This window comes from Bacillus rossius, chromosome 14 (genome assembly GCF_032445375.1).
Source record: "Bacillus rossius redtenbacheri isolate Brsri chromosome 14, Brsri_v3, whole genome shotgun sequence".
Lineage (NCBI taxonomy): Eukaryota > Metazoa > Arthropoda > Insecta > Phasmatodea > Bacillidae > Bacillus > Bacillus rossius.
The window spans coordinates 5,622,911-5,648,966 of NC_086341.1; the positions used below are offsets into that span (position 1 = coordinate 5,622,911).

Sequence of the window (26,056 nt, forward strand, 5' to 3'; positions counted from 1 at the left end):
GCGCCCCGGGTGATCGCCTGGTTCGCCTATATGGACGCGCCGGCCCTGGCCACTAGACAAGTACACTACTTCACCAGCGACCCTCTCCACCAAAGAGGGGCGTAGCAACGGGGAGAAGGGGGGGTAAATATCTTCCCCCGAATTCCTTAAAAAAAAAAAATCCACCAATGCCAACAACAGATGGAAAGAATTCAAAAGCAAACATCCGGCAAAAGCTTTCTATTCCCCCCCCCCACCCACTTTACCAAGAAAAGAAATTCTTTTTGCATGCTCTTGCTGCCATACTCCATTACTTACTTTCTCATTTACCATTAATTTCAGTGTATTAATCCACAGTCCCTTAGCTTTTTGATCGAAGCAATCATTAAAGTCATAGTGAAACTGTAAAAGTTGTTATGAGAGCAGAACAACTGCATGACTATTTGAAAACACCTTTCAAGGAAGAATAATTAATGAGTTTTTTTATTAATTGCTTTTCGCACTTGGCTGATAAAATAAAAGAATAAAACAAAAGTTGCCTAGTATCTCAGAAACTGACTGTGTGTTTGCATTAGTGGGTTTCACTGAATTAGCGCTCACTCTTAAGGCTTGGCCTAATCTGCTATGTCTAATTCTTTTTCAGATTTTTACGAAGAACAATTTTTAAAAAGGTTACATTAGAAGTTAAACTGTACGCACTATTCAGCTTCAGAAACACCAATAATGAAAGTGATCAGTCGAAGAAAAAATATTAGTCGTAAGTTCTTACCTGACGTTTAGCAAACAGAAGATAGTGCACGGCATACAACAGAGGACAAAAATCGCAACAAAACATAATATGTGATGCTTGTATGGTTAAACACTAGTAAGAATTACTAACGACGAGGAAATGCACTACCGAATGCCTTACGGTACACGGTTATGCATGTGGCCGCAGATCCAGTTTCAAACTCACCTTCTTGCTCACTGTCGAAGTCGTCGCCTAGATCCGGAATGCCTTCAACGCTCGAAGTGATACGCCGCTGCAGAACTGGGGAAAAGACAAAGAAAGACCCAACTCTAACTCTAGAATCAGTCGAGAGGAACACTTCTGTTCGGTCCACACTCCATACATGCAACAGCCCATCCGTGCAACAGCAAAGCATGCAGACGCCATCACACGGGAAAGACCCAAAACGCACGAACCCACAACAGATTTAAAAAAACCCATGCGCGTGCACAAGCTTTTATCTACTGTACCTTAGCCATGTGCGCCGGAATAAACCGAGCAAGACTTTGTGTCAGAATAAGCTAAAATTGCACGCCTTAAAGGGGCAGATAAAGGATTGACTTCTTGGGAGGGGCACCACAAGTCTGAACACTCTCTCCCCGTTAAAACTGGGGGAACGAGATTTGATATCCAAGATACTAATGACTTGACGTGCCCTCGGATTCGACGCAAATGCCCTGGATGCCACGGACAGAGGCACAGAGAGCACGGACGTCACAGGGCGTGGCAGGTTCGAGGTGCCTCGTTCCTTGCCGAGACATCAGGTGTGTGCGGTCCGAAGGCAAGCTCAGAGTCCACTGCCCGCGCTGCGTCTCCTCAGTCCTCCACGGGTGCAGTTACCATGCCTGGCGCCCGTCCGCAGACCCCGTGTGTCCACGCACAGTGTAGGGAGATGTACAGTCCAGATGGTTACTTCCAAACTAGGTCGTTAATAGCTGTACATCCAGCTTTGATTTGATGATTATGTAACATAAAAATAATCCAAAAATTTACTTCAGAAGTCCCACTTATCCATTGCATCTTTAACCCATCAAAGGGTTAGGGGAACCCGTTCCTCTGCCCCCCTTCCCACCCGTCAGGATCTGCCTGTGACACCGAACCCCAAACGTAACATCAGAACCACCTGCGTTTCGGCGATCGTCCCGAAACTGCGACCTTCGTTTCTAATTTTTGGCATCCGAATGTTGCCCAGTTGAGAGCGACTGAGCTGATGCAATGCATCACTTCATCTATTTTCTTGTAAAACTATGGGTCGAAAATGTACGTACATGCCATTCTAACACAAAATTATTTAATCAGAGTACCAGTAATTTCTTCGAATGTTTTGACCTGAATGTTGTAGTCAGTTGAGTTGTCAGCTGAATGCATTAGCTCATTCGGCAGACCATAAATAACAAAGAAGTGTTCGTACGCTGCGACTCAGTGATAAGCTCAGCCGCCCAGACACATTTGATCAATTGAAATGCATAAGATGATTCCATCAGAAAATGAGGGACTCAGCTCACAATATTATATACAACAATTTTGAAAAGTCAAATTTTCTTTATTTTATGTTTTTTAGTCATCATCAACTGCTTCCAGCCTACGGCCGGGGTTAGCAAAGTAAACTGTCTTAATCTTACTCTGGCCCTCTTCCATTAATTACTCCTCCTTCACTGTTCCATTCTCCTCCTATCTCTCCTACACTCCTTCAACTACCTGCACTTCCCATCTCCTCCACGGTCTTTCTTGGGACCTTCTTCCTGTGTACATATGTGCTTCAACTCCACCATCTTCCTGGGCAGGCTCTTTTTTACTGTTCTCTTCACATGGCCATACCATCTCATTCTTGCTTTAACCATTTATCTCATTCGAGTCCTGTACTCATTCCTCGCATGGGCCTCTCTGGTAAGTAAATTTAGGGGGGGGGGGGGGGGGGGGGACATGGGATGTAAATATATGTGGCGAGTAGAAGTAAAAATTATCCAAATAGAACGTATTGTATGTAATGTAATGATAATAATAGTAACAATGTAATGATAATAATGTAATGTTGAATGAAGTATTGTGTTTTGTGTAGAATGCTTTGGGACGAGACAATTCACACTTGGGAAAATAGCACACAAAATACACTTAATTCTAAGAGACAGAAACAAAACATTTCTTAAATGAAGGATATTTATTCTGAGAATCATAGAAACTTGAAAATAAGAAAAATGAAAAGAAAAAAAAAACCTTGAGTGCTATTCTGCTGAATATCACTCTCACTTCTTATGTCTACAACAGTAAAAATAGATAGTGCAAAAATAATATTATAATAAACTGTCATAAATATTCCACAAGGTATTTTGGAGGGGACATGTCCCCCCCCATTCTCCCCGCCAAAGAGGCCCATGCATTCCTGATGCTTAAGGGCGTGCATTTTTAGCGAAAACATTTTAAGACCTAAGAGTTAAAACACTGTAGCGTGGTCTGTGTTCCGTGACTGGGTGTGAGTATCTTTCAGGTACACGTCTACTGTCAGGACACCAATCACAGTAGTTCATTGCGGAAGCGAACGCGTCCTGACCTGCTTCTGTGAAATGAGACAATGGCTTCTCTCGCAGACGGCCGCCAATTGCAAGAAAGAAACAGCTGGCGCAGGGATCCCACGTCGCAGTCTGACGGGCGTTCGGTTTGCTTCGTGAAAAACTGCCCGCTTCTACTGGCGCTGTCTCGCCTCGTTAACTACCAACATACTCCTCGCGAACTTCGTACTAACTCCTCTATCTCTCCTATCCACAGGCCAAGTCTCTGCCCCTTAAGTGACTAGGAGGCATAGTAAGCATTGTACCACACTTGTTTGAATTTTAATGGCACCACTTTCATCCCAAACAAATCCCTCAAGGTTAACCCCTAAATTTGCCACTGTTACTTCCCCCCCCCCCCCAGCCCATCTAACTCCCCATTCATCCAAGTCATCCTCCGAGAAGGAGAACAGTCAAGGCGACCTGACACACTGGATACCAGCCGGCTATGATACTGCGTTGGGTTAATTTGGCCTCTATAAATGGATTACGCTTGATGACTCGTGAACTTTTTATTTTCTCCACTTTCAGAATTTAATGGTTAACAATTTTACTCAAATTTAAATTATTGGCAGTAGAGTTGACTACCAAATTCAACCACTGTAAAAGGTACATACATTAGTTAACAACAGAAAACCCCTTTCAAGAAGTTCCCTGTTAAGAAAAAATTATTTCTTAGAAGTGAAAATAATTATACGCTTTGTTCAAGTTGCTTGACAAAAATTTTAACATCAAGATTTTTACTGAATGTTTTTTTTAAGTTTCACAATCAACCAAAAATATATTTTTTTATTTATTTTTCCTTAAAAATTGTTTTATAATGAATCCCAAATGTCTGTGATAATTTGGTATTACCAAAAAAGATCACGTCAAAATACTATCAAAAATATATTTGTAATATTGTCCACTGTGATCACACTGAAGTATGCAGGTACTGAAAAAAGCACTTATTATTTATAACTTTTCTAGTTACTATAAATTATGTACAGGTATTTACAATATTAGTTAAATAGCAAAATATTCCAACAAACCCATTAAATTCATTTGATTCAAGACTTACAGCAGAAAAGCGCTTCCGTTGCAAATTTAAAACTAGGCAGGATGATATTTATAACTGATTTGCTTATATAAAAAAAAATGAATGTACATACTGTGAATTTTTAATGAAATATTTACATTCTATGTTTTTTTTTTTCAAGAATGCAGAAAAGTAATTTGACCCTCCATTATAAGCTACGTCTTGATTTCAGAGCAAACATGTCTTTAAAATTGTATTACAAGCGTATTGCATCCACCCCCAAGCCAATTACTAAAGATTAACAACTGCTTTGCCATGTTTACAGTTACAAAATATACTCTCATTTAGATTAGAGAGAAAAAAAAACCAAAACTGCTGTTCAGCACTTCGAAGCAGCATTCACTTCTAGTTAAGTCTAGCGTTTCATTACCAAAGTTGTTAGTGCACCAAAGCGCTTTTTAAAACAGAGTATGTGTGAGTTCACCTGTGTTTTAGAAAAAAAAAACAGCAAACAATGTTAAAATGTTAAAAAAAATTTCCTCTCAAACACAAATTAAAGAAAGAAACATCAAAAAAAATCTTCCATAATAGATTAAAAATGAAATTATTATGATTTGTTTTGTAATAAGATAAAGGGTCTCCAAATGTTTTGACTCCTGTGATTGTTAATAAGGTTCAGGTTGTAATGTTAATATCATAGTCGACTTACGTCTACTTTCTGTACAATCAAGAGAAAAAATGATATTATTTTTAGATTAATAAGCAATTATAATAGTTTAGACCCAATAGTAACAAGCTTAACCAATTAGTAAATTATTTTAGTAGCACTTGCAGCCAATTCAATTAACTGTGTATTCTTAATCCACTAATTTTCTGTATTTTTGAATTTATTAATATTTTTTTTGTTTATTAATTATTTTTTTTTATCCTTTGTCTGTGGTGTCTTGTGTATTGTGTTTTTTTTTGTATCGTGCACACCCCTGTAATCTCTCCTCAGAGTGTTGGTGTGCATGTCACAATTTATAAATAAATAAATAAATAAATAAATAAAATATTAATGTTTATTTCTTGTATAGCTGGGTTTTGTGCAGAGTTTGAACCTGAACTCAATACGGAGACTAGCAGATTTATTCACAGTGTGCTAAGGTGTTAAAAAGCCACCCCTTGCCAAGAGGCATGGCACGGCCCCCCAGGTACACAATATGCGAGCAGCCTCGAGCGGGCAAGCGGTGAGTTCAGGCAGCAGCCCCGGCGCGAAGCCCCGCACACGGCACTCACCTGGCTGGCTGCTCGGCTCGTCGCTCCCTGGCTCGTCGCGGACCTCGTCTGATTTCAGCCACAAAAAAAAATGAAAAGAGACTAAATAATAATGGCGGAACTCTGCGCCCGCTCCGACAAGTTCACTTTTTTCACAACACGCAGACACAACTGGCTACCGGGAACACAGCCACCGCGTAGAGCACGTGTCCTTGTTCGGAAACAAGCTCCGTGCTGACGTGGGTTCAGTTGCGGCGACGCGGCCTCGCGAGCGAGTGTCGGACGCGGTTTCGAATACTGGGGAGGGACGGGGACCTGAGGTATTTGGGCGGTGTGGGATATGTAACTCTCGGTTAAAGGCCTGTTCAGTTGCTGTCGATGACAAGCATTTGAAACTGGAATCGTTCGACTCATCACTCCGCCAGACACGATAAGTGGGTACAAGTAAAACATGACGCAAGCATTGCACAATATTTACACATTACCCCCTCTGTGCAGCTGATGTAACAACACAACATTCTTCAGAACATTTTTTTCAGTGTTGACAAACATTCTGAACAAAAAAACATGTTGAACATACTGAAGTTACATAAGTTGGTCATGCAGAAAAAGAAACTATGAGTACAGTCACAAACAATATGTTATTAAGAAAAAACCATAATTCCAATACGTTTCTACACTACAGAGACTAACTTTACTCTAACAAAGGAGTAGAAACAGCCACAAAATGCTGACTGACAAGAGTCCCCTATTAACTCATTAGGTGCATACATGCATTTCGTGCAACTTCTAGCATACTAGAGGTAGTTTGAAATAGTAGAACAGTACTGAACTGTGAAAGAAACAAAGAACATTAAATTAATGTGAAAATCATACAAACTAACACCCACACTTTTCCTCACCTACTGCAAAACACATCCTAAGAATGGCAAAGTACGTTGACCTCGTCTCCAATGCCCCCTCCGGTCGCTTAGGCCGTTGTTGCCAATTGCCGTTCCTCTGGGGCTGTGCCCCTCTCCTCAAAAACGTGTCTACCATTTTGCATCTGAATTTAAAAAATTCCCCCACCACACAACTGCAGAGCCCGGACTCCCAAAACTATGCATATGCCACTGCGGTACAGTCCGGGCTACCCAAAAACTAATCCTGGAGCCTTCCCTGCCGTAGCTACCTTGCTGCTGACGAGATTTTATGTAAACCACAACACGTGAGTAGGGGATCCCAGCCTTGGCTAGAAATCAACCAACGGACCGCCCACATCGAGCAAGGAAGGAACGCTCGATGGAGGATTCAGCTGGCTCGTGCTTGAATGAACATTTCCAGTATCCCTACTGAAGGCTCAGTCCCACACGCAATGTTGATTTTTTTAATTTTTTCGCCATTACTTTTGAAGTGAAACTTCTTTGGACGCAATGAGAGTAAAATTTCAAGGCCGAATTTTAATTCAAAATTTTCTTGAAACATTGTTTTGAAACTTTTCAGACGTGAAAAGGACAGAGAATAGGTACAACAGATGTAAAGAGAGCACTATGCTATATACTTGCTGGGCTCGTTTTTCGTTCTCCTCTTTGTGCGGTGATTCGTCCGCCACCCAAAAAAATAAAATACCCGAGAGAGACAGATGAACGAAAGAATAAGACAGAGAGTGCTCTTGCACTTGTATCAGAAAATAGATGTAGGTATCCTATACAGTCAGATGTGAGTGCCTTTGAATTTTATATTTGCTACCAGCGTGCTAGCGTTCCTCCTTGTACAACCAGCAGCGTAGAGAGCGCTGTTGAGACAGTCCCTGAATTTCCCGCATAGATAGCGCTACCTGTTAGGAACTTCATATTTCGTTCAAAGATTTGGTGTGTTCAAAATGGCAGAATTGTTTGAAGAAACAGTAACACGCACAATTTTTCTTTATGGTGTGAGTATTTCAACAGTGAGTAGTATTTATGTAGAATAGAAAATTGTCTTTCTCTCTGCTGTTTTACCCTTTACGATATAATTACGAGCCGAGGTTTGAATTGCCAAAGAAGTTTCACTTATATCATGTGTACTGAGTTACGTGAACTATTTTAAAGGGCTATGCCTAAAATTTCAACTTGATACCGCCCTTACATTTATTGTCCTGCCACAAATATTTATAACAGATGCTCAGTGCAATATCACGGGTGTAAAAAAGGCATGCAAGTGCAAGCCTTTGTAATTACCATCATTAATTTGGCAGAGAAACAAATTCAAGGGAGCTATAAAGTTCAAATTTTTTAAATTGCCCTTAACTAAACGAAATTATGAAAAACAAATGTCATTTCAGCATGAGCCTCAAGATCTTCTCGAAGTATCCTTTATCGTGGGTCTGAATGGAATTTTCACGAACCCAGTGGCCCATAGACTTTTACAAGCCAGGTGGAATCGTCACATTGTCGGCTGAAGCGAAATTTGCTATAAACAATTATATCAGCCGACAATTTAAAACACTTTACTGTACTTAAGACGTTAGCTCGAGGAACTACTTCCCTCGATACACTGCCAACCTAACCAAGAACGCCGTAGCACAGACACGTTCTTTCGTTCCCAGTCCACGAGCAGTGAGACTTCTTTAAGGGATCCACCTAGCAAGGAGTGTGTTTGTGCGAGTGATGCAGAATGATAAGTGTGGTGCTCGCTGATGCTGTTTCGAAGCACGAGGCTCCAAACTAGTTCGCAGTCTTTACGTCAAGCTCACAGCAACTATGAGAGATTTCAGCGGTAACCGTAACATCCTTTGAAGGTGAAATCAAGATAAAGGAGTATTGCACGGTTCCTTTAGTGTTTTCAAGAAACTCACTCCCCAAAACATATAGTTTAAAAATGTAATGCGGAAACAGTATTACCATTCTGACTTCAAAATATTCTTAAATGCTTTACGAACAGATATCAATTGTACATCTTAAGCAGTTTTTAAATTGCGTGGGTTCTCCTGAGGCTCTATACACCTTATGTAGGGACCAGATTACATGGTGAATTGTGATAGCACAAAAATAACATTGAAAAGCATGACAAAACACCATAAACACTGAAATGCAAGTCACATCATGGAATCAAGTAGCACTTAACCCAAAACTTAATTCAAAATATAAAAAAAATGAATATTTTAATGTTTGACATTCAAGGAGAAAGTTGTTATTTCCAGACAAAAAAAAAATTTACCGAACTTAATGGATCATAAAAATTAATTTAATTTATTTCATTGTGCATTTATTTATGAATGAATTTCAAACCATAAATGCTCATGGTTATAGACCAATTTTTTTAAAATTAATTTACCATAAAAATGATGTATATAAATTTTAATCCTATTTTGGTGGAGTTAGTATTAAAAAACAGCTTTAATAAAAATAAAAAGAATACCACTGAACTCCTCTCATTTTGTATTTTGTATGTATTTTGTGAACGTTTATGGAAAAAAATTATTAAAAAGAACACAATTCGATTAAACGTACCTATTATTCTTATTCTTCCAATTTATATTAACCTTATATATTGTTTTTTTACAAGACGCGCTCTGCTAGGTACCCTTGATAGAAAGGATGAAATTATCCCTGTCCGACACTGATATATTTCAGAGCTGTAGGGATCTGTCGAGCGCCGTGTGTAACTTGGTGTGAATAGTTTGGTGTCGTCTTTGTTCGCACCATGTTACAGTAATACGAAACCGGCCTGAAAGCGAAGCCACGAAAGCTCGCCTGCAGCCGTACGGCAGTAGGTACGAGGCAGGCAGGGTTCGAGAGGGCGTGGGGGCAGGCGTTCATCGATTTATTAGACGTTGTCACGTCAATAAAAACAATACCACTGAGCTCCTACTGGACTGAAAGTGAGGCCATGAAAGCTCGCCTGCGGCCGCACGGCAGCAGGTTCGAGAGAGGGTGCGTGGGGGGCGAGCGTGGATGGACTGTACTCACGATTGAAGTCCAGCCCCAGGCAGAGGCCCCACTCGTCGCGGGAGACGCGCCCGTCCCCGTCCCTGTCGCACACCTTGGTCAGGTGCTTCCCGCACTTGCGGGGCCTGGCGGCTCGCCGGATCAGCCTGCGCAGCTCCTTGTACTCCTCCCCGGCGAGGTACTGGTCCCCGTCGCGGTCCAGGCCCGCGAACTTCCACGCCAGCGCTTTGCGCTCGAGGTCCCCCTCGTCGTCCTCCGCCGGGTCTGCGGGCCCCGGTCAAGCAGTTTTCGCTTTCCGTCCGAGCCGTTTCGTCATATTTACAGACCCGTGAAATTCGCGGATTCATTTCGTGTCATGCTAAAATTCAAATAATTATACCTTAGTGCTGCTTCTGTCATTGGTTCTCTGTTAATCTGGAGGACTGAGGGCCAATTAGAGACCCATCGCTCATAGAAATGTCGAATCACAGGCCACCCAGTCGACAGTCAAAAGCCAATGAACAGTTGGCATTTGCCCGAGTGTGTAGAGGATATTGGAGTCCATCCTGGAGGTCATTGAATCCGCGAAATTCACGGGTCTCTAGTCATATTGTATAAATTTCGGACTGCAAACGTAATGGTTCGACAGTCGACGTAGCTGGGGTGTTTCGTGGGGAAAACGGATGGGAGTGAATTTTTACGATGTGCGCGCACGTGTGCAATTAAAATATTCACGGATTGATTTTTAAAAAAATGCTACGTAAAATGTAGCGGATCCAGGATTTTGGTTTGGAATGGGGCTTGACCCAGCTGAGGCTAGGCTTTATCAAGGCAAACACTAAAACGATAGTGGATCCAGATGCTTTTGGAGGGGGCTTGAGCCCCTTAGCCCCCCCCCCTCTGGATTCGCTACTGGTCCCCGCCGTACCGTCGGCAGAATCTCCAGTCAGGTGACCCAAACATCAAGTAAACATATCCTCCAATTTCTTTTTCGGTTTACAGACGATAATTTAACGTGATAACGTCAAAAAAAATTGATGAAAAATTGCATACTTTTTTAATTTAAATATTATTTACAGTTTTTGCCAATTTAATTTAATTTTTTTTGTTTAAATATAATCTCGAACAATCAGTTAAAAAGCCCGCCTTAACCTGTTTGATATTATAGAAGATTTTATCACACGGTGGTTGGCCGGTTCTTGCACGCTCGGCTCAGGCGGAACGTGACAATTTTTCGTGCGTGCAGCCGGCGTTCATCGATTTAAAAATATTTTATTCACTAATTCAATATAGTCTTAAAAATAAGGGATACTTAGAGAAAAAATCACTTAAAATATAAAACAAATATGGTAGTCATTAGTAGAGCTCTATTGGCAATACAAGAAAAACTAAATTAATTAATTTAAGTAATTAATTATCAAAATAAAAAAGCCCCTGGGCGAAAAAGGAGCGGGACGGTTGTAGGTGCAAGCAGGCAGGTTCAGGACATGTGTAGTGATTGTGCCGCTTGATTCTGTTCTGCACTTTGTTTTGCTGAGGCATCATAGTCAGTTGTAGAGCAGTGTAATCCTATGAAAAGAGCCGCGGTAGCAGCTATATTCCACTGTGCTTTGAAACCACGCCAGGCCAGCAGGGGTGGTTCCTTCATACTGGCCATAACTGGTTACTTCCCTGATAAAACACTCAATTTTATATTGTGCTTCTGTCTCTAACTAAAGGTCTGTGAATAATCGAAAAATATTTATTATAGCAAATAGGGCTGCAACCGGGAAAAAAAAAAGGGGGGGGGGTGGAGGTCCATGGGGTCAGGACCCTCCCTTCCAGGATTTAAAAGAATAAAAAAAACAAGCAAAGACAGAAAGAGAAAATAACGAGTTAGCTACATAAGTTTACAGAGGGATTATTGGAATCCTTAATGGGCTACAATAACGTATTTCCTTCCTCTTACGTTTCATGTATTCAATGGCATTTTTAAATACGTATTTGTGAATTGTGTTAAAAAATTAATCAAACAATTGACTAATGAACAAAGTATTAAAAGCCATAAAAAAAATAGACTATACATAAAATGTTCAGTTTACCATTCTCAAGCAAAATCATTACTTAAATTTCTGTGTGTAAACGTTGAAGTTCTGAAAGTCTACTTTTTCCTGGGATTTTAATGTAATAATTAATTTTTCTTTTAAAACTCATTCGTACTGAAAACTAATAGTATTATAATTTTATGCATGTAATAAGTTGGACCATCAATTTTACTGGTTTAAGAAAATGCATTGCTCTGTTTTTAATTTCTTTCATTTTACACCTATCTGTTATAGTTCCTTCCACATTTTTTATTTCTTTTTTTTTCATTTTGCTGCTATTTTGCTACAATTTTCTTGAACTCCTGTGAAGTGAGAAAAAAGGTTTCGCTGAATGTTTAAACTTGATTTGAATAATATTTTATATTTGTGAATAATTTTATATTAAATTTGAAATTTGATTTGAATAAAAAAAAAGGATTCCCAGAAACCTACTAATATACTGCACTGTTAAAGAGATATTAAGCCAAATAAATAAATAAATAAATAAATAAATAAATAAATCTCCTTCAATATAACACACTATACAGAACAAGAATGGCGGAGAAGGTACTATCCATGGTCTACAGTAAAGAACCATCTGAGCATCTGCCTGAAGTGAATTAGGTAAAATGTGAGAGACCCAAATTGGTTGGCCGGCCTGTATTTGAATCCGATCCCTCTGGAAATACAGGCCCGGGTCTGCACCTCGCTCCATCTCTGATCACAAAGCTTTCAGGCAATTTTGCTCAAGATTCTCTCGTTTTACCAAAAATTACTTTGCAGCCAGTTTTTGCGATCAAGAAAATGTAAAAAATATTATTCTGTCCATTTGTTAGTTTATTTAACTCCAGTACTACTCGAAACATTGCAACAAAAAAACTATAAAAACTATAAACATTTAAATACATGTTCGAATCAAGTTGATGCTTCAGTACCCCACATTTTTCAACAAAAAATCTGAAAAAAAAAAAAAAAAATATTTATTTTGGTTCTCAAACATTAAGTAACATACCTACCGAAGTATAAGACAACCTTGAACTTAATGTCTCCTAAATTACAAGGTGATCTTGAATCCAAGTCAAATATAAATGTGAGACTGCTGTTAATGTACAGCAAAATTAAATAGTTATTAATGTTTAGCTTGAAAAAGACAGGCTATTCAATAAGAGGAAAGCTACTGGTATAAGACGGAGGCTGGGCTCCAACGCTGCCTCACCTTGTGGCTGGGAGTTGCCAGCACTGCGGAGGTAGTCCGCCTTGAACTTCTTGAGTATGTTGTTGCTAAACTGCGTTCTGTCGAACCTGCTGCAATCTGCAACAGTTCACAGTCGCAGTCACAGTCGCAGTTGCAGCTGCAGCAGCGAAGGACAAGAGAACTTCAGGGGCCCGCCTAGTCAAGGGTGTGTCTGTATCAGTGAGGCGGGATGGTAAGTGTGATGCTCGCTGGTGCTTCTAGCGCGGTGTCTCCTCTGGACTGGCGAGCAGTCTTCTCGTCGTGACGGGATAACTGTGAAACTTGAGCAGCGACCGTAACATTATATGGCGGAGAAATGAAGATATAGTTATAATGCGAGACCTTTGAGTGCTTTCAAGAAACTGAACTGGGAGTTTTAGGCTTAAAAATTACTGTGAAAACACGTGATTTAGCCATTTTCACTCTTCTACAAATACAGTTTCCAAACCAAATATGTAAACTAGGGATGGGCCAATCAAATCCTCAAATACCATAAAATCCTTTGTATTTGAAGGATTTGATATTCGGAGGAAAAGATTAAAAAAAAAATTGCAGAGGAAATAAATTTAAAATATTAACAATGATAAGCTCTCAATTATACGTCAATTTTTTTTTCTTCGTACTTATCAAGTTACTATACCTGAAGATAATGCATATTATGTACATATGTACTTTCAACACGTAACTATATGAATAAAATTTAAATGTGTATTGATTCTGGAAATGAATTTCATGAATAAAACTCTTAAAATAATGGATGTTTCAACACCATAGTTAATATTTTTCATTTCTTGTATATTGTTTTATTTTGGACCCTTCAGACACAACTCAGCTTCAAAGGAGTATATTCGAAGTACTCTTTGGGGTTTGGATTAGAGAAAATTGGGATTTGATCCATGGCTAACGGAAACAGAACTACTCATTCGCCTTCGGCATATTTTTAAATGCTCTTCGTAAACTGACACCACTCAGATACCTTGGGCAGTTTTCAAGACGCGTGGTTTCTTCAGAGGCTCCGAATGTGTGTACAGATAGGTGGGCCCCTTAACTAATAATGTAAAGTGAAAAATAATTGGTTTCAATCATTAGGTAGCGGAAACCAGCACGATTTTTGAACAGTTCTTAAATTGGTCATTACTCATAGTAGGGACCGGAAAAATTCGCGGGTTCAATGACTTCCGGGATGAACTCCATAGTTCTGCGTACATTCGGTCAAATGTCACCCACTCATTGGCTGCTGTCTTGTGAAACGTCCCAACGTAGCAGCCTGTGATTCGATAAAGATTTGGTTGGGTGTTTCTCATTGGCCCAGCGTGAGTTGTGAGCCAATAGCAGAGGCAGCACTGAGGTATAACTATTTGTATTTTAGCCTATCACGAAATTAATTCGCGAATTTTTCCGGTCTCTACTCATTAGTTACATGCTATTCAAGATAAAGCAAGATTTTTATGACAATTGCTTCAGTAAACAATCAAAATCTGAAAGCTTAAAATTCTTATAGAAACTACAAAATAAATTTTGATAAACAACTGGCAAATGTGATGCTACACGAATCTGTGTCTGTTTCGCTCATCACGCCACAGCACCAGTCAGTCTGAATGTTCGCCGGAACAACTGTCAAAAAGAGGCTCACGTCATCTTGGAAAGAGGGTGTACGCCTACGTTACTGTTTGGTCACGTTCGAACAGGTGTTTGCAGACGTACTTTTATCGTTCTTGTTTCCTTTCTTCTGTTTCTGGCCTCGCGGCGCGGAGGAAGACCGTCTCCTGGGACTGGACTTGCCTGCAAGGCAAACCAACATCACGAGGAACAGTGCACGGTGAGGTCAAAGTAGAAAACAAAAGAAAGGAAACGCTAAGGCGGGTATTCCAAGACACAAAATTACAGTTCAGGTGTCGAATATACTACACCTGTACCCTAACAGTATTCCAAGTGCACCATAGGACACGGCCAGTCACCTCATTTTTAGGGAACGGACTTCGTATGTTTTTTCTGTAGTTTTAATTTGCGGTAGAGAAGAATTATAACTACACTAGCAGCAAGTACCTGGCGTTGCCCGGGCCATTAATTGATGAAGTTCAAAACTGAACTGTTTTTAGCGCCTTTAGTTCGCTAGCAGCCGTGAGCTTCACTAAGCAGATAGGTCTTGTCAAGAAGAAGGATAGGTACTTGCCAGACCTTACTATATGACCGTGTGGCAGACGTAAAGAAATGACACACATTCACTGTTTGTATCTCTATGACCTACTGATTTTCTGTTGTTAAAAATGAATTCACCTATGGCGATCAGTTGAATGACATAGAATTCTATGTACTGCAGGGCCATCTATTGGATATATACAAATAAAAATGAATAGCATAAAAACCTTCATGAAATAGACACTTTGACGTGCCAAATTTAGTGGTGATCGGTCAAACAGTGTCGGAGTTTATCAACGTCATATATACCAACATCCATTTATGTGTCTGTGACTGTGTGTGTGTGTATTAATGAGATCACAGCTATCTTCTATGGCAATTGAAAAGATAAATTCTTAGTGAGATCACACCTATCTTCCATGGCAATTGAAAAGACTAATTGTGCAAAATCCTGCTCGGAGCAGTGGCTTCCAGCGAGAGTGGCCGGCGACCGCTCGGGCCCGGGGGGAGAGCCGGCACCGCACCTCTCCGGCTGCACTGGGGCGTGGCGAAGCGCTCCGACGTGTTGGGCACGAGCTTGCCGACCGCGGTGACGCACCAGCAGATGCCCGTCTCCCGGTAGCACTGCACGGGGGCGTAAGTCCCGTCCTCCAGGCAGTCGGGCACGAACAGGGGGCCCCCGGGGCCCCCCGCCGAGCTCCCTTGCCGCAGGTGCGACCAGCACGGCTGCAGATCTGCACAGCGCCACACCCCAGCGTCCACAGCTGCGACAAGGACACCGCTCACCACAAAACTAGCTCTCCATCTCGCGACAACGTTCTCCATCCCTGCCATTCCTCGACACTTACAGCAAGCTGCAACACATCAAAGTCCGACCAGTAGGCTCTTGCTAGATCTACCTGCGGCTGAGGCGAAGGTGGCGGGATCAATGTTGGCACACTTGTTGCAAATTTCCTTGGTTCAGATACGGTGTAGTTTCCGGTATAGCCGGGACCGGACCAGACCCTGTCCGGATAACCAAAAGTCGGGATTAAACGGTATTCGCCTTAAAATGCCCGTAATGAAAGTTTGAAATCGGGTAAAACTAAAAAAATAATTTTTTTTATTCACGAAATACTACAACTTTTCCTACAGCTTAATTTTAAATTTATTACTAATGTATATGTAAATCTAAGTTTTTAAGCTAAGATTCGATGTGGGATTAACAATACAAAAATTTTTGTGATTAAAATTCAAAAGTTACGGATTGTACAGTACAAAGCAAACACAGTATATTTCCAATTCCGTTCAAAGTAACTGATTAACTGGTGTCCGGATCAGAGGGTCTCTTACCAGAATAACTCCTGCACAAGTCTCCCAACATTGAATACTTCACATGTGATAAAGAGTACTGGAACGAGATCTGAAGTTATGAATGAAAAGTGTTGCCAAATACACGTAAATTTTCATACTTATAAGCGTGCGGCGTATGGGCACGGCCTAATTTCTGTTCCCGCACGACCAAATGCTATTTTTCAGTCAACATGCTCTGCTCTAATTTGTTTGATTACATTGTTGAAAATCATTTCTTCTTCAAAGTCTCAAGCAAACAACTTAATTTCATTCATCAATGGAAACTAAAATGTTTGAAAGTAATGAAGAAAGTTGAATTTGTACGGAAACAGATTCTCAAATATCTGTACTGCAAAATGTGATCAGGTCATAAAGTGACAAAAACTAAGATTAAAAAAATCAATTTGTATTGAACAATTTCTTAGGTATCGAGATTTGGTCGGATGGCAAAATTTTTATTCCTTGTCTACTCGGGAACAAACGCAGAACTTCATTTTGGGTTTAGGAGTGTAAGGGGGGAATAGAACCATTTCTCCCACTGTATGCCTTCAAATTCTTTCCATTTGTTGGAGGGATTTTTTTTTTTTTTTAAAAAGGGGCGGGCGTGCCTTTGAGTTTGCTGATTGAGATAGTGACTTGGGAATTTTTTCGAGGTGCAGGTAAAGCTAATCTATCTGGACCAACTGGTAAACAAAGACAATCCAGACAATCAAAAATCCAGGTAATAAGCGCTATAAAATTCTTAAAAAAAGCAGACTTAACTTTTATTACAGTAAAAAAAAAACTAAGTTTTGTAACAAAAATAACTATTATATATGCTCTAAATTATTTACAAGACATTCAAAATATATAAAAAATAACTTATCGCATCATTTCTTAACAAAGAATTTGTCCACTTTCTTCTGTTTCGAAAATGTGTGGCGTTTGAATGAAGCATGGTGACGCAAACGGTTTATCATCGATAGTTCAGCTGGAGTGGCGTCGGGCTGGTGCTCTTTCTTAAAAAATCATTTTATTACCATAATTATACTATCTACAACGGAACTGTACCTTGAACCAAACTAAAAAAGTGAATATTTTGGTACACTTATAGTTAATTTTCTTAATATATTAGTTAAAAATATTTATGTGAGTATTAAATAAATCTGAAAATCCTGATGAACAAGGGGTTAACTGTATTCTTTCTGCCCTCTATCGGGCAGATAGAAACTGGATCTGCAGTAGTGCCACGGTAGAGGACCTAGTAGGACCTTATTTGGGACAGTGGGGGATGGGCAGCTTCCCCAGGGGACGGACGGGGAGACGGGAGGAGGGGTGGTGCGGATCCAGTGGCGTAGCCAGGATTTGTGTATGGGGGGTGGTGTTAAGAAGCATGCCCCCCTCCCCCCCCCCCCCCCCCCCCCAGTATTAAAGCGGTGGGTGGTCCGGGTCCTCCCCGGGAAAAATTTGGATTTCAAAGTGTAAAATAGTGCTATTTTAGAAAGTTTTCGGTACTTAAATTTGAAATATTGTAATGGTGAAAAATTTTATTAATTTTAATATGAAAATTTGTTTGAGTGATGAATAAGAAATTAATTAAATATTTGGTGCTAAGGGGGGGGGGGGGGGGGGGGGGTTGAATGCCTAAGGACCCCCCCCCCCTCCTGGCTGCGCCCCTGCACGGATCACCTCGGCAGCGGCCGCGGTGCTTGACGGCCACGGGGAGCCCTTGGCACTGGGCCAGCAGCAGGTCGCAGCGGCCGGCGTAGGTCTGGTTGTTGGTGCCGCACACGGCCCGGGCCTGGGCGGGCCCCCCAGCGGCGGCCAGGCACTGCTCCCGGCGCGCCTCGCACTCGCCCGCGCCCTGCAACACCACGGCGGGCCTGTTTCCCGTCCTCCTTTCCCCTCTCCGGCCCCTCTTCCGGCCACGCGCTCGCACGGCTCGGCCATGGGCGTCGCAACCGGGGGGGGGGGGACTTCAATTGATTTAGTTGTTGAGGAATATCCATCCCCTGGGAAAAAAGCGACCCCCGGTAAAATTTGGGGTTTGAAGTTGCAAAAAAGGTGGTTTTTAGGCATTTTTTCTTTCCTAAATATTCTAATTATAGTCGGTTGCAATATATAATTTATTTTTTATAAAAATAATATTTTCAGAGAACAAATTTGTAAAAACACACACAGCTAACATATCTGTATTCGGTATCGGACCTGATTTTGATTTCACACGAAGATCGAATTAAAATAGTGCTCTCACATTACTACGATTGGACTAAATGCACCATGCGCAACATATATGGGTTATATCACAGAAATGATATTTTTAATATAACTACGAAACTTAATATATTATTGGAGGGGACAAAATTGAAGACTATTATTATTGGGGGGGGGGACGTGTCCCCCCCCCCCCCCCCCCCCGTCTTCCCCGGTTGCGACGCCCATGGCTCGGCTGCTTAGAAAGGCTCAAATAAGCAAGCATGTAACGCATCACTCCTGCTTCATCATCGTTCCATCGTCCACCGGCGGTGCCACAGGGGGTTGCAATTGAGGCGAGTCCCTGTAGCTACATAATTTCTGTTTGTTTTGTTCCCGTGCGGTATGTAGTGGATAATACCAGTAACGTAAATGTTATCTCGATTTCTTTATTGCTAAGTAAATCACTTGTTTCGGCTTGCCACCTTCCAATGTTTATCATGTTTGTTACATTGTTTGTGCCTTCAGGGCCTTAATGTGTGTTGACTGCCTTGCATGAGTATACTACTGGCGAGTTACCTTAATTTTGGCATATGCTATCAGGTTGTGCCCCTGTTTGTTCTAACTTAAACCACTGAGGGCTAGTTTTCACAATTTCACGATTTTGACCACTTCGTGCACAGATCACAAGATCTGCAGCTTAGTTTTTTTTTTTTTTTTTACCTTTATAGCAATGTGCGTACCTATGCATGCTAAATGACCTCATGTCATGCTATTTTTTTAAATCCCTTTTTTATTTTAACTTGTCTAATTAATGGTTAACTTTGAATTTCTTTTGAACTCAGTAATTTAGGCATTTAATTATAGGGGCACATTAATGTGTTTGAAGGGAGCGCTATATTTTGTCTTAATGAGTTTGATTTTTCATTTTGTCCTTGAAAGCATAGTTTTTCATTGGCAATGCATGTAACGCTAGATGTTGAAATTTTTGTGACATGTTAATAAAGTTGTCGTGTACAAGTGGGTTTGAAATTTCTTGTTTTCTTAATTTGCTTTACACTGCGTCATTTCTACTTCTCCCCTTCTGGTCGTTACAACTAGCATATGGTATGCTATGCTACGTACCTATCCCCCCCCCCCCCCTTATTTTTGCAGTTTTCCCATTTGACTGTTAGTGCAAGCGTTGGAATGGTGTTACCTCTGATGCACTATCCTTCTTTACCGGTCCCCCCACCACTTACTTAACCATTCTCTCATGCAATCTGAATTTTCGTAACACTTGAAAATTATAACCCCCTCTGCAAAGAAGTTCCACTTCAAAATAAAATAAAAAATATGACATAGGTAGGTACTTCTTTTTATAATTTTTATTATTGTATGACCATGGACCCTCCTCCCCCATGAAAGAGGTTGAATTCTGAAAAATCCAACCCCCTTTTTGTTTTTCCATTCTGAACAGGATACCCGAAAGTGGGACTTAATATTGTGGTAGAATAAAGAAACCCCCAAATAAATTTTAAGAATTTATAGGTGGTTTGATTTTGCTTTATTTTACAGTAGTAGTTAAAATATTAATGTACGCAAATTTTTATGCAGCAAATAATTAAATACTGTAACTTTTTTCACCTCAATACACCTGAATGTGAAGCGACATAATATATATATTTTTTATTCAAACCCAAGCTTCCAGGTTTTTAAAATAGTTTATAACATAGACTATATAAATAGTTAAAAATACATAATATTTGACCACCAATGTATTTTGAATTTAATGCCGGCAAATTCAAATTAACAAATTAAAGAGAATAAAATAATATATCTAATTAAGCGCTTCCCAACACAACGTAAATCGGTTAATCTGGGAAGCAATCACATCAAAAATAAGAAACAAAATATATCCACGAATCCACGAAACCACGACACGTTTTTCAATAAACATGAACTACGCAACGTCACAGGTAATATTAAAACCCAAAAAAATATGTACGAGTAAATAGCAAATGGCATTCAGGGTACAAAAATAATTATAATTCCATTCCGTTGAATTATTCGTATTACACTTTCTGAGGCGGGGATATTCTTCTCGCTCAATCCCTACAGCGAGTAACTATATGTTGCGGTCAATCACACGTTGGTAACATTGCATCAAATCAAAATGGCGTCGATGAACTGAAGTTTGATGATTGCACATGGAAAGATAACGCACATTTTGGTAGGATATTTAACTGTGTTATTATATTAGTGCTGTATTTCGAGTAAATTAAATTTTCTGGTAACGATAATTAGATTTTTGTGTAGTTTTATTCTTGTAGTTAGCCAAAGAGCGAACATTATGTGATGGAATCTGAAGTAGTCATTTTGTCTACGTTTCCAGGTTAAAGTAGCAGCTATTGACATATTTTTTTATGAATACTTTCCAGGTTCTTCATAGAGAAATTATAGTTGTATATTGGATCAAATTTCAATCGATAATTTATTAGTAAATCCAAGATACAATAATTGTTTCAGCTAACAAAGAATTGCAAATATTTTGTTTTTAAAGGTTGGAATTATATTTTAAATCACTGTTTTAGTTTTTAAATTCGCTAAACTGCAGTTTTAGGGACGCTCGCTAAAGTCGAAATTTATTTCTTTCGCTAAACTTCTGTAAACGTTTTGTGATTGTGATGATTAACTTTTGTTTAATGTATAGTAGCTTTCCCTAATTTTATAAAGGACTAATTATTAAGTAATTGCTTACTTTATTTGTTGACACGTGAAACATTTCATTTTTGTAAATATTACCATACCACTATTGATTTGCACCAAACAAACTTTATTATAATATTTTATTATTAATCTACCTTGTATTGTTCCATTGTTTTTTAAATGCTTATATACAATTCATTTAGTAAATAATATGTATAGCAAGTAAGATACAATACTGACAGCACGAATCTACAAATTTATATTAATTTGTATCACATATTAAAGTTTTTTCAATATAGACATTCCAATAAAGGACAAAACCTTAATTAAATGAACAGTATGTAACATGCCTATCTGCTGTGTCACTAACTGAATGTACCCTCAGTTAGATTTAGAATCACACAAGTGACATCTTAAGGATTGTTTTCCCTTGCCATGGAGGTTATATTTTTATCAATATAATTATTAAGCCTATTTAAAGGCTATTTTTGTTAATTTATTATGATAGCTCTCTTGCATTTTATGTTTTGTTGCTAATTTTGTCACCAGATATTATTGTTATCTGATAGTGAGAAACAGTAACACAAGTTTGAGTATTTATAATACCTTTGTGTGACATTGTGCGGCTTGTAAATAAAATGTATTAAATTTTTGGCGATAAATTTACAGGAATAGTTCTTAAATAATATCCACAATAAAATGAAATAACCAACTAGCCTTGTCAGATAAAACAGTTGATGAACAAAAGCAACTGGTTGATTTTGAATTGTCAAGTTTCTTTTCTATTTTACAACATATTTGGTTGCCAGTTAAAATAGTTTATATTGATTGATAAGTCAACTTTTAACTCACAACTATTTGAGGTAGGGCTGCAACTGTTCTGAAAAATGGAAAATATACATTCTTCACTAGTCAGTTATTCGTCAAGACATGTCTGCACAGCCAAATAGTCATATGCGTAGTCTCATTGCAGTCAATATTCTAATCTACGACATGGAAGTCCGATGTGAACCTACAGTGGGTCACTTGGAAACCAAGACTTTTGGCGATTCGTCTATGTAGCCTAGGTTTCCCACAGCGCGGCTTTTCCATGAAGCGATAGTAAAATGCAGAAAATACTTTTTTTTATACTGGAGACGTTTCTATATTTACTGTCAAAACAGTGGCCACCATTTTTTTCTTTCCTGTGTGGGTCTGTCTGTGTATGTGATTTGCAGAACTTTGGTTAAATTGTGAAAATGATCAATTACGTATGTTAGCCACATTGAAAATACTTGAAAACAATGTGGATGGATTGGCTGGGTTAGTATAGCAACATTAAAAATATTGTGAAATCATGTGAATGGTTTTATAGGTCAGGATATCTACATATTAAATTGATAATTCCTAAGCAACCATTAAAATAAAATATTTTACAGTATTTTTAATGTAGCTAACCTAAAATAATCTACCATTCTCACGATTTATCTCAAGTTTTCTAAATATTATACACACCGACCCACACGGGAAAGCGAAAAATGGCAACGGCTGCGTCATGCCCACGAATTATAATGTAAGTTATGAAAGGTGATATTTCAGAAACCAGTCTGAATTATTCAGAAACGTGGTTTTCAGGGTAAAAACAGGAAAGTCTCTAGTGTTGAGTTTCAAAGCTGTACAGTTTAGAAAGTTGATTATTTCATTTTCTTCTCATTGCTGTTGATTAAGGGATTTTCCTGTAAATAATTATGATAACTCCCATCCATTCGTTTTTGGGATACAAATTGTCTCACCAGGTATTTACTAAGCATTAGAAGTTCATGCAAGTGATAATCTTTAGTAGATATGTATTGTGAAAGACAAAGCATACTACGAAAGTGTGCCAGTGGAATAAATTTATATTAAAATACATAAAATAAAAGTAATGACAAGAAAATAAAATGAAGTTAAACCGAGTCTCAAGACAAAAGTATTAGTGAAAGTATAGGGGGCTTCGAGTAACATGAATTGACTCATCAAACCATCAATACTCAAATAGTGAACAAGTTGCTGCAGCTGGCATGTCCGCCATGGTACTCGTGAGTGGGGTCAACTTCGGGAGATCAGAGAGGGTTGGGGTAATAATGGAGCCGGTTACCTTGTATAAGCTTTGGCCACGTGGAGTGCTGTGTTTGCTGCACGAGTAAAATAGAGCCAGCTGCATCTCAGGTGCCAAAGGCCACACCTAGCTGTGTTTGCTTTGTTGGCAATCCTGGCGATGTCTCTGGGTGTTTGGTTCTTGGCTATTTTTCTGAAAGTCTCTGACCTCATGCATGTGCAAATAATTCACGTGAAGCTGAGCTGTACTTCTGTGTATGCTTTTTATGAAGTTTGTGCTTTGAATTAGTCATTTCAGCGGAAAATATCCATGTTTATGGAATAAATCAATGGACGAATATATAAGGCAGGCTGATTTCGAAAAAGGTCCCCGTTCACCCTGTGTTCAGCCCGGGCAACGCCGGGTACTGCAGCTAGTGATCCTTAAATTGGGCTTCGTCCTCTTATTAAACTGCTTCATCAAATGATAAAATTGTTCACATTCTAATTTTTTTAAATTAAACTTTGTGAACCCATTTATTTTTACGTTCAGATACTGTGAGAGCCAGCAGTATATCATAATTATCAGAACCATCACTCAAATCCCACAGCCTGCATCTCTCCGGCCTGGCGCAGTAGACATCGAGAACACACCCTAGCTGTCTGTGTAGCCTCACCTTAAGGGACAAGGTCAGTCACCTCTGACCAGCCAAAAGATTACATGAGAGAGGATGGCTGTAGAGTATCGATGGAATGCAGCGAGAAGGGGTGTATAAAGAAATGCACAGAATGCACTTTTCGCAGGATATCTAAAAGCCTGTGACAAGGGTAACAAATACCAGGTGAGACTTTTTTTTCACATAACAGTTGTGAAAAGTAATTTTTGTAAATGTAATCACACACTTAGCTTATATTCAAAAGCAGACATATTATTCTCTAAGTTTTCAGATGTCCTGCCTTTCTGTTAAGGCCAACATCTACCAGATTTCTTGGTTTGGAGGAAATGTGCAAATTGTACTGATGCGTTTGGTACAAGGACAGCTTCTGTATGTTGTTCTCCACGGTCGAGTATGCATGCTGAAAGTGTTTGGTGGTGCCTGTGCAGGTGTGAAGTGGAGAAAACAGTCGCAGACGTTCTCGTGCCGTGGGAGTGAAGCGCGCCCCGTTACCAATGTCTGAGCACCAGTCGGCTCTGCTCCTGCGCAAGCAACTGGCGGACCTGAACCGGAACGCGGTCGAGGGCTTCTCGGCCGGCCTCATAGACGAGAGCGACATCTACAAGTGGGAGGTGCTGATCATCGGGCCCCCCGACACGGTCTACGAGGGCGGCTTCTTCAAGGCCCACCTGTACTTCCCCGTCGAGTACCCGCTCCGACCCCCGCGCATGAAGTTCATCACGGAGATCTGGCACCCCAACATCGACAAGAGCGGGGACGTGTGCATCTCGATACTGCACGAGCCGGGCGACGACAAGTGGGGGTACGAGAAGGCGTCGGAGCGCTGGCTGCCCGTGCACACCGCAGAGACGATCCTCATCTCCGTCATATCGCTGCTGGCCGACCCCAATGACGAGAGCCCCGCGAACGTGGACGCCGCGAAGGAGTGGCGCGAGAACTACCCCGAGTTCAAGCGCAAGGTTGCACGCTGCGTGCGCAAGAGTCAAGAAGAGAGCATGTAGGAAGAAAAGGATTAAGTTTATTCAAAATCATTACGAACATGGGGACGTTTACAACTGTCTGATGAACTTTCCAAGTGAGTTCGGAAACTGAAATAATGCTGGTAGTTTTCAAATTTCGCAGAGGTTACAGCTGACTCAGAAGCCTTTGGTTGCAAGTGTTTGTCACCTTTTGATCTGGCTTAAATGATTATCAGTGCTCTGTAGTTAACTACTGTCTTAAATATTACAATTCACTTTTGTCTTAATCGCGGCAGTTATGTTTTTAGTTTGGGTGTATTACAGCTCATGTTTAGTTGTTGTTTATTTATGTTAAAATAAATCATCCTTGCATTGCTTAACTTCGGTGTAATTTAATGAACTCATAGTAAAATTTTTGTGGCTGTATGACATTTTTTCTGGGTGAAAAGTGAATGAAAAATATAAAATTTTGCCTTCCACTAGTGTGCAATTTGTTGAAGGTTGTTAATGCATGATATAATCACCAGCGAAAACCTAATACATTTTCTACAGTGGTGTAAACCAGTGGGGTGGCTCGTAAGAGTTCTGCTGTTAGCTGGTAAAAATTTGCTGTAGAGAATTTTTGGATTAATTGTGTGGATTATTAGCGAATATAATTTAAGTACCGTACTAAACCTTTACCATCCATGTGCTTTGTAGATTTCAGTTTTGTCAATGAGTGTGGTACAAGTATTGGTGTGGCCATTTTTTTATTCAGTCTGCACAGATTACATTAAGTACGTATTCCTTACAGCCCAAACGTCTTCATAATACGTATTTAATCTTAAGGGCTGAGATTGGTGTGATGTAGAGGGACATTAATACTTGAGTTACTGTGGGTGTGCTATCATTTCTCCCCCGCTTGTCAGCGATAGGGGCGAATCATGACAGACTGACAGTTTTGTGACCCATCTGAGCAAGTCAAGTGAATGAAGCAAACTTTTGAAAACCGCGTGTTACTAAGGGGTCAGTTTTTATTTTGTTTTGGAGGATTGAATTTAGAAGTAGGTCATTAGTAAAACGTTTTTGTGGACTCTTTCATTTTTGTGTGTCTTTTATCTTAAGTTGCAGTGGCGTCATGGCTGTACACTTGTAATCACATTACTTTTTGAGTAATAAAAACTTTTTTTTTGTGAAACTTCTGAATTATGGTATTTGAAGATTTTTAAGTTTCATTATTTTCATACAGATCAAGTGTGTATCTCAATATCAGTACAGAACCCCAGAGTAAGTATGTTCAAA

At 39.8% G+C, this 26,056-nt stretch overlaps 2 protein-coding genes across 4 annotated transcripts in view; one reads left to right on the forward strand and one right to left on the reverse strand.

Moving 5' to 3' along the window:
- Window positions 1-26,056, reverse strand: part of LOC134539068 (SPARC-related modular calcium-binding protein 1) — a 110,149-nt gene that overhangs the window by 16,696 nt on the left and 67,397 nt on the right. Inside the window, exons 1-8 of one of the 3 annotated variants that reach the window (XM_063380783.1) lie at window positions 20,299-20,441; window positions 17,893-18,067; window positions 15,417-15,626; window positions 14,458-14,535; window positions 12,736-12,831; window positions 9,499-9,741; window positions 5,591-5,638; window positions 935-1,009 (exon numbers count right to left, since the gene is read on the reverse strand). In XM_063380783.1, coding sequence (XP_063236853.1) covers window positions 935-1,009; window positions 5,591-5,638; window positions 9,499-9,741; window positions 12,736-12,831; window positions 14,458-14,535; window positions 15,417-15,626; window positions 17,893-18,067; window positions 20,299-20,403 — 1,030 coding nt within the window. In that variant the 5' untranslated portion in view covers window positions 20,404-20,441. Of the gene's footprint in view, window positions 1-934; window positions 1,010-5,590; window positions 5,672-9,498; window positions 9,742-12,735; window positions 12,832-14,457; window positions 14,536-15,416; window positions 15,627-17,892; window positions 18,068-20,298; window positions 20,442-26,056 lie in introns of those variants that run through there. The other 2 variants (XM_063380782.1, XM_063380784.1) reach the window with 2 other exon arrangements.
- On the forward strand, window positions 20,498-25,952 carry LOC134539069 (ubiquitin-conjugating enzyme E2 G1-like). Its single transcript, XM_063380785.1, has 2 exons — window positions 20,498-20,608; window positions 24,245-25,952. The coding sequence occupies exon 2, from the start codon at window positions 24,311-24,313 to the stop codon at window positions 24,815-24,817; it is 507 nt and encodes a 168-aa protein (XP_063236855.1). The 5' UTR covers window positions 20,498-20,608; window positions 24,245-24,310; the 3' UTR covers window positions 24,818-25,952.

Excerpts from the sequence above, each read along its gene's own strand:
- LOC134539069 (XM_063380785.1), top strand. The coding sequence starts at position 24,311 with ATGTCTGAGCACCAGTCGGCTCTGCTCCTGCGCAAGCAACTGGCGGAC.